Below are 13,134 nucleotides of genomic sequence, written 5' to 3'. Positions count from 1 at the left end.
TTTGGAGTAATCTGCACCTAACCCTATTTTCTCCATAAGCCCTGTTATTTCTATTACACGAATTTCTATAACACGATGTTTTACAAGAACACTACTATCGCGTTATAGCAGAACTACCTGTATACGGTAAGTGGTTTCTCCACTTAAGTTTCTCATCAACAATAACTCCGAGGAATTTAATATTTTGTTCGCGTTTGAAGACTATATTACCAAGGTACAGGGGGTCCAAGTCTGGGGGTAAGTTTTTCCTTCTGTGAAAGATCGTGTAGTGGGTTTTCTCAAGGTTTAAGGTCAGTTTATTACATATTACCCAGGTCCCGACTTTAGTTAATTCAGTGTTCATAGTTCTCATCAAGGAATGGAGGTCTGAGTTGCTGGCATACAGATTACTATCGTCTGCAAATAAGTTGTATTTTATGAGTGAGCTGGCGTGGACTGTGTCGTTAATGTACAACAAAAACAGTACTGGACCGAGAATGGAACCTTGGGGGACTCCATACAAGATTGGCGAGGAGTCAGATTGGTGGTTATTATAGCAGACATACTGCAACCTGTTGGACAGATATGAAGTAAACCAATTGTGGGACAGGCCCCTAAAGCCGAAATGTTCAAGCTTTGAAAGGAGGATGGTATGGTCGACAGTATCGAAGGCTTTAGAGAGGTCCAAGAATATACCGACTGTGAACTGACTGTCATCAAAGGAATTTGTCATTAGTTAAGGAGAGCAGAGCACTCTCAGTTGACCTTCTACCTCTAAATCCAAACTGGGAGTCTGTAAAGATGTTACAGTAGAAGTCCAGAAATCCGCACTGCTTGGGGATTGGGTCGGTCCGGATTTTCGGATTTTCCGGATTCTCAGGCAGTACTTTTAAAATTCAAATTTAAGGAGGAATAAAGAAGAGATGAACAGGTACATTTTGATAGTTTATTCATTAGCAAATATAGCATGCTTCATTTATCAAAACGAGCAGTTTTAAAGAAAAAGCTGTGAATTCTAGAATTTTATTCTTTGCCTTTTTTATATCATAAATTGTAGACTTTCCAATGTCGTATGTTTCCATTAGAACAGTATTGCTCACACCACGTTCTAGTTTCTTAATTATTTCAAATTTGTCACTCAATTTCAACGTGTTCTTCTTTCTCTTCACACAACGAAGTTTATCTACTTTAGGAGCCATTATTATGGGCCTGTACAGTACTCTGTAAATGGAAAGAGTAGGACTCAAAATTACATACGTTGTCACAGTTTGATTGCTCGTTTTAAAGTGGCGACCGCGTGGTTGCTTGTTGTCGCTGTGCGGCTGTGGCACTCACGCATGCGCACATACACACAAAAGCCAGCTAAAAAAAAAAAGTGAGTTTTCGAAAAGTCCGGATTCTCGGGCTGGTCCGGATTTCTGGCATCCGGATTTTTGGACTTTTATTGTATTAACATTACATTTTCGCCCCCAGGTCCTGATGTGGGTCAAGTGAGCTATGCCTGGGTGGGCTAATTCTGTCAAAAAAAAAAAAAAAAAAAGTTTTGCTCCACAAAAAAAAAACCTTTCGGTTTTCAGAGCTTTTCGGTTTTCGGAATTTCAGATAAAGGGTTGTCAACCTGTATATCTCTTCATCCAAATTATTTTAAACACTGTCCATTATGAATATTTGGCTTAAGCAACCGTCAACATCCAATAAGACTTCCTAATTAAATTCATTCTAACTGTAAGTACAATAAATTAAACCACCAGGAAAAAGTCTTACCTTCAAAATAGGTGGTGTCCATTGCATCATCTGGCTGAGGCACAAAAGGAGCTTGGATATCCATCAGGTTGGCCCAATTGATGCAAGAAAACAAAGAGCTGTGCTTGATGGCTTCAAAATCTGCACGCAGTTTTGGGTCATAAGCCAAGAGCCTGTCCACAGTTTCAATAGCAGCTTCAGATAATGCCTCATCACCCTCAGGCCAAGGAATATCTGCAGTTGATAAAGGGGATCAGAAAAATGATATAGGATTTTTGTTTTCCTTTCTCACAGTAGAACAACTACAGTAAAGAAGAAAACCTTATTTGTGTATGTTTACAATTCTTAAATAGGCTATCAAGTCTCTTTACTCCAGCATGCCCCTTCAGAATATAATATAGTATAGTACTGTAACTATAATAAGTATTGTACCATTACTATTAACCACTAAAATCTGCCTGGGTACAACCCTGCAAAGACATCTTCACACGTACTGTGTATGATGGTATAGATTAAATAAAAAGTGAATTGGAGAAGGGGAAGCAAAAAATATTATTGCTTAAGAAATTCAGGACATTAAAAAAGTAACGTACAGTATGTTGACGGCAACTATGACACATGGGGTATCATATAAAGTCTTGTGTACTCTATGCAGAAGAGCCAAAAATTAAGGTGTTACCTCGATGGAGAATGTTATGAAACACTGCCTCGGGAGTTTCATCATTGAATGGTGGGACACCAGTCATGAACTCAAAAAGGCAAACTCCCAGGGCCCACCAGTCGACTGCTGGCCCTGCAATTAATAGAAAGAAAAGAAAAATAAATCTAATCAGGTAAAATTTGTTGATTAACATTTAATAAATTATCAGACATTAATAATACAAAAATCACTGGTCATTCAAAACTTAACTCCAAGGAACTGGGTCCAAAAATGTAATTTCCAAATATTCTAAAATTGGAAATAACCCTTGAATATTACTATCAATTTACCATTTTTTTTTCCATTTTGTTCAAACACCATAGTATTAGGTCAGTTTTTTTTAAATGGCTGAGTCTGTCTCTATCAATCATAAAACATATAAAAGCATTATCCAAAACTTAAGGGAATGCATTCTTGGAGTGCAGGAAAACTTTGATAAACAATGGGGTTAGGTTCCTGAGAACCCATTGCAAAGTGAAATATTGTAGATAGGGATCATTATAACAAGGGGTTCAATGAAATACGTTCCCAGGCAGTCCCCCAAACACAAATGTATCACCGACAAAAATATTCCTACACTTATAAAATCAATAGAAAACAATTAACTCTTGCTATTTTATTCTGGCTACCACCAGACAATTTTATTCGGCTTAGGGTAACCTCCCGCTGTGAAAGGGTTGAACAACACTCACCACATCATGAAGAATAAGTCTGGTCATCATCAAATATCCCCTTCGAGGCTAAGGGGACTTTTGTAGGTGGAGTGGAGACATCACCCTGACCCCCACAGAGCCTCTGAGCAGTCTCATGCCATTTCACAGTGTCAAGTTTCACCTCAGAGACACAGTTGTCTTGGATGCCCTGGCCTTCCCAGACATTTTCAAAGTTACACTGCTCATTTCACAGTCACAAAAACAGAGAAAAAGTACTTGTCACAAAAACAGCAAACGATGATAATTAAAAACGATGATAGCGACTGACACCACTCACATCATTTTCACAACAACAGAGGGCGAAGCTAATTTGAATGTACAAAAAATATAATATACAAATAACAAATAAAAAAAACGAGAAGAAGAATAATAGAAGGCGAAGTAATAAAGAAGAAGAAGAAGAAGAAGAAGAAGAAGAAGAAGGTTGAAGAAGAATAGTTGAAGAATAATAACAATATGAAGAAGAAGAAGTTAGGCTGAAGAAGAAGAAGAATAGCTATTGAAGAAGAAGAAGGAAGAAGAAGAAGAAGAAGAAGAAGAAGAAGAAGAAGAAGAAGAAGAAGAAGAAGAAGAAGAAGAAGAAGAAGAAGAAGAAGAATAAATAAATAAAGAATAGAAGAAGAAGGAAGAAGAAATAGTTGTATTAAATAAAAGAAGAAATAAAGGTTATTAAATAGTTAAGAAGAAGAAGAAGAAGAAGAAGAAGCTGAAGAAGAAGAAGAAGAAGAAGAAGAAGAAGAAGAAGAAGAAGAAGAAGAAGTTGAAGAAGAAGAAGAAGAAGAAGAAGAAGAAGAAGAAGAAGAAGAAGAAGAAGAAGAAGAAGGTTAATAGAAGAAGAAGAAGAAGAAGAAGAAGTTGAAGAAGAAGAAGAAGAAGAAGAAGAAGAAGAAGAAGAAGAAGAAGAAGAAGAAGAAGAAGAAGAAGAAGAAGAAGAAGAAGAAGAAGAAGAAGAAGAAGAAGAAGAAGAAGAAGAAGAAGAAGAAGAAGAAGAAGAAGAAGAAGAAGAAGAAGAAGAAGAAGAAGAAGAAGAAGAAGAAGAAGAAGAAGAAGAAGAAGAAGAAGAAGAAGAAGAAGAAGAAGAAGAAGAAGAAGAAGAAGAAGAAGAAGAAGAAGAAGAAGAAGAAGAAGAAGAAGAAGAAGAAGAAGAAGAAGAAGAAGAAGAAGAAGAAGAAGAAGAAGAAGAAGAAGAAGAAGAAGAAGAAGAAGAAGAAAGAAGGAAGAAGAAGAAGAAGAAGAAGAAGAAGAAGAAGAAGAAGAAGAAGAAGAAGAAGAAGAAGGAAGAAGAAGAAGGAATAAGAAGAAGAAGAAGAAGAAGAAGAAAAGAAGAAGAAGAAGAAGAAGAAGAAGAAGAAGAGGAAACAGATAAAGAAGGAGAAGAAACAGACGGAAGAAGAAGAAGGAGAAGAAACAGAAAGAAGAAGAAGACGAAGAAACAGAAGGAAGAAGAAGAAGAAACAGAAAAAAGAAGAAGAAGAAGAAGAAGAAGAAGAAGAAGAAGAAGAAGAAGAAGAAGAAGAAGAAGAAACAGAAAAAAGAAGAAGAAGAAGAAGAAGAAGAAGAAGAAGAAGAAGAAGAAGAAGGAAGAAGAAGAAGAAGAAACAGAAAGAAGAAGAAGACGAAGAAACAGAAAGAATAGTAATAATAAGAAGAAGAAGAAGAAGAAGAAGAAGAAGAAGAAGAAGAAGAAGAAGAAGAAGAAGAAGAAGAAGAAGAAGAAGAAGAAGAAGAAGAAGAAGAAGAAGAAGAAGAAGAAGAAGAAGAAGAAGAAGAAGAAGAAGAAGAAGAAGAAGAAGAAGAAGAAGAAGAAGAAGAAGAGGAAACAGATAAAGAAGGAGAAGAAACAGACGGAAGAAGAAGAAGGAGAAGAAACAGAAAGAAGAAGAAGACGAAGAAACAGAAGGAAGAAGAAGAAGAAACAGAAAAAAGAAGAAGAAGAAGAAGAAGAAGAAGAAGAAGAAGAAGAAGAAGAAGAAGAAGAAGAAGAAACAGAAAAAAGAAGAAGAAGAAGAAGAAGAAGAAGAAGAAGAAGAAGAAGAAGAAGGAAGAAGAAGAAGAAGAAACAGAAAGAAGAAGAAGACGAAGGCCAAGAAGAAGAAGAAGAAGAAGAAGAAGAAGAAGAAGAAGAAGAAGAAGAAGAAGAAGAAGAAGAAGAAGAAGAAGAAGAAGAAGAAGAAGAAGAAGAAGAAGAAGAAGAAGAAGAAGAAGAAGAAGAAGAAGAAGAAGAAGAAGAACAAAGAAGAAGAATATTGAAGAAGAAGAAGAAGAAGAAGAAGAAGAAGAAGAAGAAGAAGAAGAAGAGCAAGAAGAAGGAAGAAGAAGAAGAAGGAAGAAGAAGAAGAAGAAGAAGAAGAAGAAGGAAGAAGAAGAAGAAGAAGAAGAAGAAGAAGAAGAAGAAGAAGAAGAAGAAGAAGAAGAAGAAGAAGAAGAAGAAGAAGAAGAAGAAGAAGAAGAAGAAGAAGAAGAAGAAGAAGAAGAATAGAAGAAGAAGAAGAAGAAGAAGAAGAAGAAGAAGAAGAAGAAGAAGAAGAAGAAGAAGAAGAAGAATTTACGTACATACAGCCAACAATGCTGAAAGATATTCGTGGCACTACGTGATGGCGGGAAGACGTGATTGATAAAGAACCAAGCGCAGGACCGGAGTGCATGGGTTGGCCGTGTTGTGGCGTGTTTGTAGGTATTACTGCATCTGACAAGTGCAACCAAAGATGCGTTACCAATGTCGGTGCAGAGGGTTAAATACCGTTTCCTTATAAAATGTTACCGACTTGAGGTAGAAAAATATAAGTTAATGGTCTTAATTCATGACCAGTGTTAAAGCAGAATATCGCTGAACAAGATATTGTTTGTCGAGGTTTAGCTGTATTAAATCATTGTATTATTTCAACACTAAATAACAAGCAGAGGATAAAAGTAAAGGTATAAAAGTAATTACTCAATTTGAAAATTTTGAACCTATACCCTTTAAACAGCAAGTTGAGGAGTACTTTTGTGTGTTTTTCAAAGGAGTTAACTTTTAATGAGACACAGTGCTGGGTGAATTTTTCTAAAAATAATTTCAGATATTGTAAGCTAATAAACTGTGATTTATATACTGTAGTCAGCAATAAGTCTCCCTTAACTATGGGGATGTCCCTTTTAATATTTTATTGGCTAATGACAGGCAATTTTACTGAGCCTCATATACAGAGTTAAGAAGCTGCATCTTACAGCAATTCTTTCTTTTAAAACAAAATTAGTTAAATTTGGTTAATAATGTTGTTGTGTTGTAGTAATATATCCGTTAGCTAGAATCACTCTGAACCGGATAGCCGGAATTGAAATTTTCTTAGAAATTCGTTTCCAAATCCGTAATTTTCCGGAGAGATGGAAATCAGATGCATTTTCCAGTATCCGGAAAATTCCAGGGATGGGGATATTTTTTTTCAATCCAGAATGCGACGTCTAGCTTTATACCTAGGTATGTAAATGCTTAGCATTAATTCACCAGGCCAACATACAGGCAATTAAAACATCTCATAATTACTTAAATACATAATATTAGGAGGACACAGAGTCGTTGTTAACTGAAAATTTCATTAACTGAATTTATTATTACATTGGGATATTGGGTAATTGGTTCCAACTCACACAAAAGTACAAACAAAGTAAAGCCAAAAAATGCATAAAGTCAGACACACTCCTACAAATCCCCTAAATCACCCTTAAATCACTCTATATATATACAGTCATGCGCGGGTTAACGTCCAACCGAACAACGTCTGGTCGCATATACGTCCGTGCCCCCCCCCCCCCAATAGTATAGTAATAAATAATACCTCAAACTAAGGTTAGGATAATATAATTGACATTGCTGGATTACTTGCAAGACCAGGAATATTTTGAATATACATGTCATATATTTTGCACAAACGATAACATATTTGCTCTGAGTAAACAAAATACTTACATTAGATCTAAAATTTGTATGTCTAATGCAAAATCTATGATGTTTATATTCAAAATGATAATCAAATTGTAAGAATTCCAGCAATGTAAATTATATTCTGGCCGAGTAATTTGTATGAATTTTATGAGCTAAAACAAATATCTTCACTAAATAAAAAAAATATACGTAACCCAGACAGTATCTGTCAATCAAAATATTCCCCACCCCCAGCCTCTCTTCCTAATGATCGCCAGTCTCCTCCCTACCCCCACCCCGCACCTTCCCTCCCTACCAGAGAAATGTTTGGGAGAAAACAGTATACAGTAATGCCCCGCTTAGCGCGATTTCACGTATACGCGGTGCCTCGCCAGAGCCGAACTTTCACTAAACACGGGTTTTTTCCACGTATACGCACAGTGTCCGGCTCGAGACGCTATTTTTAGATTCGCCCCACCCGCCTGCCTGCTTGTTTTAGCTTATAAAATTCATACAAATTACCCGGCCAGAATATAATTTACATTGCTGGAATTCTTACAATATGATGATCATTTAGAATATAAACATCAAAGATTTTGCATTAGACATACAAATTTTAGATATAATGTTTACTCTGAGTAAATATGTTATTTTTTGTGCAAAATATATGACATTTGTATTCAAAATATTCCTGGTCTTACAAAGAATAAAGCAATGTCAATTATATTATCCTAACTTTAGTTTGAGGTATTATTTATTACTAAAAATGTAAATATTCTGGTTTTCCCACACATCTGGTAGGGAGGGTTGGTGGGGGGAAGGGAGGGACCGACCGACCATCTGTTATGTGTGAAGAATATTTTTTTTTTTTATTAACTGAAGATATTTGTTTTAGCTCATAAAATTCATACAAATTACCCGGTCAGAATATAATTTACATTGCTGGAATTCTTACAATTTGATGATTGTTTTGAATATAAACATCATAGATTTTGCATTAGACATACAAATTTTAGATATAATGTTTACTCTAAGTAAATATGTTATCTTTTGTGCAAAATATATGACATTTATATTCAAAATATTCCTGGTCTTAGAAGGAATCCAGCAATGTCAATTATATTATCCTAACTTTAATCTGAGGTATTATTTAATCAATTTGATTGTTTTGAATATAAACATCATAGATTTGCATTAGACATAAAATTTTTAGATAAAATGTTTAATCTGAGTAAGTATGTTATCTTTTGTGCAAAATATATGACGTTTATATTCAAAATATTCCTGGTCTTACAAGGAATCCAGCAATGTCAATTACATTATCCTAACTTTAATCTGAGGTATTATTTAATACAAAATGTTAAAATCTAAATTTTTCACCCAACATCTCTTGAAGGGAGGATTGGTGGGGGGTGGGGGGGAGGGTTGGGACTGACCGCGCGGTTGGTAGAGGGGGGGAGGCAAGGTGGGGTACTTTGATTGACAGATAGTGTCCTGAAGAATATTTTTTTTTTTATTAACTGAAGATATTTGTTTTAGCTCATAAAATTCATACAAATTACCCGGCCAGAATATAATTTACATTGCTGAAATTCTTACAATTTGGTGATCATTTTGAATATAAACATCATATTTTTTGCATTAGACATACAAATTTTAGATAAAAATTTTTCTCAAATTAACTATGTTATCTTTTGTGCAAAATATATGACATTTATATTCAAAATATTCCTGGTCTTACAAGGAATCCAGCAATGTCAATTATATTATCCTAATTTTAGTTTGAGGTATTATTTATTAAGGTTGATGGTTTTCCCCCCAAAATTTCTCAGAGGGAAGAGCCAGCAGTGCAGTGTGAGAAGAGGGGGAGGGAGTCATGTCCATTATTTGAATGGACATTAACTTGGCGACTGTATTTCTCTATTTTTTTTAAGTATTAATTGTGTGCATGTACCATCATAAAATTAAGATGTTATTTTTACTAGAACATAGGTATTGTGTTGGAAAAAGTAGAGTTTGGGGGTCGGGCTAGTTTCTATTGGAATTAATCCCATATGTTCTGTTGTTCACTTAGCGCGGTTTTCACTTAACACGGTACCCTGTGAGTTCAATTGACCCATGGCCAGATTACTACTGTATTTACAATTTTATTAATAAATATTACCTCAGCCTAAAGCCCTCGATAATATAATTGACATTGCTGGATTCCTTGCAAGGCCAGGAATATTTTGAATATAAACGTCATATATTTTGCACAAAAGATAAAATTTTGGCTTTGTAATAAAAATTCTTAAATTAGATCTAAAATTTGTATGTCTAATGCAAATTCCATTATGTTTATATTTAAAATAATCAAAATCTTATAAGAATTCCAGCAATGTAAATTATATTCTGGCCGGGTAATTTGTATGAATTTTATGAGCTAGAACAAATATCTTCAGTAAATAAACAAATTATTATTCACCCAGACACTATCTGTCAATCAAAATGCCCCCCCTCTGCCCTCCCTCCCTTCCCCCCCCCACCTTCCCTCCCTACCAGAGAAGCGATTGGGAGAAAATAGTATATTTACATTTTTAGTAATAAATAATAACCCAGACTAAAGTTAGGATAATATAATTGACATTTCTAGATCCCTTGCAGGTCAGGGAATATTTTGAATGTAAACTTCATATATTTTGCACAAAGATAAAATATTTGCTTTGTGTAAACCAAATTATTACATTAGAACTAAAATTTGTATGTCTAATGCAAAATCCATGATGTTTATATTCAAAATGATCATCATATTGTAAGAATTCCAGCAATGTAAATTATATTCTGGCAGGGTAATTTGTATGAATTTTATGAGCTAAATTAAAAAAATTAAAAAATAAATTATACTTCACCACGTATATAAGTAGATGCACCGCGGAAAGTGAAAGTCCTGTTCTCTCGCGGAAAGTGAAACCATGTAAAGCTGTTACAAGGGGTAATACTGTATATTATATATATATATATATATATATATATATATATATATATATATTGAATACCATGATATATGTGGCCATCCCTCTCCCTCTTCTAGTGTTCGTTCACAAAACTTTTTGGGCTTCCGCCCTGGGCTTTCTAATTACTCTCAGCATGCAAGCCTGAGTTAAGTTTTTCTATTTCTAACTCTATTTTATTCATGTCTTCAGTAGCGGGTTCAGCCTTTCCAGGCGAAGTTTAGCGAGGCTGCTAGTCTTAGTGATCCTTCCGGAAGCTGACCTTCCGGTCTTACTAGCAATGTAGAGTTATGTTGGGATGAACCTTGTATCCTCAGTATGGGTTAAATGAGAACTATATACATCTTGCTAGAGTAATGGTGAACGATGTTAGCTAATGGAGCGTTATGATAGCAGCTCAGCACTGTCAACCTTTCACTCAGGCATCATCGCTCAAGCATGATTAGTTGAAGCGGTGATGTCTGTGCACCCTGATTGGCAACAAATAGAGAACTTGGTGATCCCTCAAATTATAAGTGTTCTAAAATGAAGTTAGCTTGATTAAGAAACAAAGTTCATTGAGCTGAGGGATAAATGAGATAAGAGAAGGGAGAGGTGTATGATATAGTGAGTTAGTTGTTTATGATTGTCACACTGGTGACTTATATAACAATAAGAGATATTAAATGAAATACAGTCGGCCCTTAACATACGCGGGGGTTACGTAACAGAGATACCCGTGGATGTTAAAAATCCGCGTATATGTGCTGCCCCCCCCACCCCCCCAAAAAAAACCCTGGACCCCCATGTCCTTATTTACCGTATATACCTATGTGTAGTTCAAGTTTTTAAGACCAAATTATTTGGCAAAAAAATTGGGGGTTAACCTCTAAACGGGTAATAGTTTCGTTAGGTTGAAAAATATTTACCAGTAACTACCAGTAAACAATGGAAATGACACACCAACACACCACCAGCTGTAAGTGTCGGTACAGTTGTTAGGGCAGATCTCTTGCGTCATCATAGCAAGCCCAAAGTAGCCAAATGCATGGTATGGTATGCACAGGACGATGTAAAACATAAAGTATTCATTTTTTAAAGTTTAATTATTGATACTGTACATAAATTTTTGTTCATTACATTTGAAACATCGATCTTTGTTAATTAAATTTGAAACAAAAGAAAACTACGATACCGTATTTCTAAATACCTGGTATTTTCATTAAAATATTATATCACAAGTATATTTTATCTTAACTATGACTGAATGAATATAGGTATTCTCAGAAATAAATATGGAAATATAATATTTTTGTTGGAATGACGTACATATTACAGTGGAAGGACGAAAACAATGACTTTCGCTTTCTTTCGTTATTCAAAAGATTTTACCGTAATCGCTTTTCGAATGGTTTTCAGTTAAAAAACTGTTGAACTCGTACTGTATTACAATAATATTCTATCCTATCATTAGCCTTATAATCCCACAACTGAAAACCATTCGAAAAGCGATTACGATAACATCTTTTGAACGAAAGAAAGAGAAAGTCATTGCTTTCGTCACAATTTTATCCCACTTTCCACTGTAATACGTGCATCATTTCAGCAAAAATATTACATTTCTATGTTCTCAGAAATAAATGGCAGTTTTGTTGAAACGTAATGTACAATATTTAATATTAAAATGCAAAAATAGCCATAAAAACAATTAATACACCCGTAATGTACTGGCTGGCATCTCCACTCGTCCCTGCTCCCGCGTCCAAGGTCACCACTCCTCCCAACTCGCTCCCTCCTCACCGTCACTACTGCCGACAACGAACACAAATGTTTTGTGAATAACTGCACCTCCACTTCCTATGTATACAGTACTGAACTGTACTGTGCTGTGCATTTTTACAAACAATAAACATGGCAAGAAAAGCTATTAATAAAAAAAAGAGATAAAAATTTCACTTTACTGTACCGTACCTCTCCTCGGCGACAGGACGGGGGTCATCGGGCTCATCATCACTCAATTCCATAACGGGTGGTGAAGTGGGGGCGACGGTGGATTCAGCTGCTTCCTCACTGCCGCCAGTGATTGATGGTGTTAAATCTCTACTTCGGTGATGGGGAGTTGTCGTCTCTTTCTTTCATTTCTTCCATGATGTTTTTGTATGGAGCGAAAACGTCATCCATCCCTCGCATGAATTTCAGGGCACGCACCATGGAGGGGTCCATACTATAGGCCAGGTTTTTCAGTGCCTCAATATTCCTGGTCATCTCCCCCAACTTCTCCAACGTTATTTCTTGGTGCTCTTCCTCATCCTCTTTCCCTTTCGCTTCCTCTTCCTTGCCTGAGTCTACTAACTCCTGTAGATCCTCCTCGGTCAGCTCAGTGTCGTGCTCTTCAATTAGCTCCCTAATCTCGTCCTCTGCCATGTCCCGGAAGCCTTCAGCAGCCACTTTCCTTGACAGTGCCAGGGTCTTTCTGAATATTTTCATTAAAATCCATCAAAATCATTTTCCTTGTCATCGTCTTAAGCACCAAACAGCTCCTCCCAGTCTTCTCCTTGAACAGGGCTAGAGGGTACGTGTTTTTCGAATCGTTTTCAATTAAAAAAATGTTACAGCACATGTATATTTTACCTAAACTGTGCCTGAATGAATATATTCTCAGAAATAAATAGTAGTTTTGCTGAAACGTGATGTATTTCAATGTAAAATAGGATAAAATACATGACGAAAACAAAAGACTTTACCTAACCTTCCAATGTTCAAGAGATGTTACTCGTTTTTTTAATAGTTTTCGGTTAAAATACTGTTATATTACAATGATATTATATTCATACTGTGCTTGATATACTACATTCACGGAAATGTAATATTTTTGCTGAAATGACGTAGGTATTACAGTGGAAAGTGACGAAAACAATGACTTTCGCTTTCTTTCGTTCAAAAGATGTTCCCGTAATCGCTTTTCGAATGGTTTTCAGTTAAAAAAACTGTTGCATCACAAGTGAATTAGGATAGAATATTATTGTAATACAACAGTTTTTTAACTGAAAACCATTCGAAAAGCGATTACGGTAACATCTTTTGAACGAAAGAAAGCGAGTCATTGCTTTCGTCACTTTCCATTGTAAT

At 35.5% G+C, this 13,134-nt stretch overlaps 1 protein-coding gene across 4 annotated transcripts in view; it reads right to left on the bottom strand.

Moving 5' to 3' along the window:
* Positions 1–13,134, bottom strand: part of LOC121867245 (serine/threonine-protein kinase greatwall-like) — a 219,980-nt gene that overhangs the window by 42,749 nt on the left and 164,097 nt on the right. For all 4 annotated transcript variants that reach the window (XM_042367099.1, XM_042367097.1, XM_042367098.1 and 1 more), the window contains 2 exons: positions 2,402–2,515; positions 1,744–1,956 (listed from right to left, as the gene is read on the bottom strand). In XM_042367099.1, coding sequence (XP_042223033.1) covers positions 1,744–1,956; positions 2,402–2,515 — 327 coding nt within the window. The remainder of the gene's footprint in view (positions 1–1,743; positions 1,957–2,401; positions 2,516–13,134) is intronic.

Source organism: Homarus americanus, unplaced genomic scaffold (assembly GCF_018991925.1).
Source record: "Homarus americanus isolate GMGI-L3 unplaced genomic scaffold, GMGI_Hamer_2.0 scaffold6317, whole genome shotgun sequence".
NCBI classification, from domain to species: domain Eukaryota; kingdom Metazoa; phylum Arthropoda; class Malacostraca; order Decapoda; family Nephropidae; genus Homarus; species Homarus americanus.
This window is presented reverse-complemented; position numbering and strand designations above follow the sequence as displayed.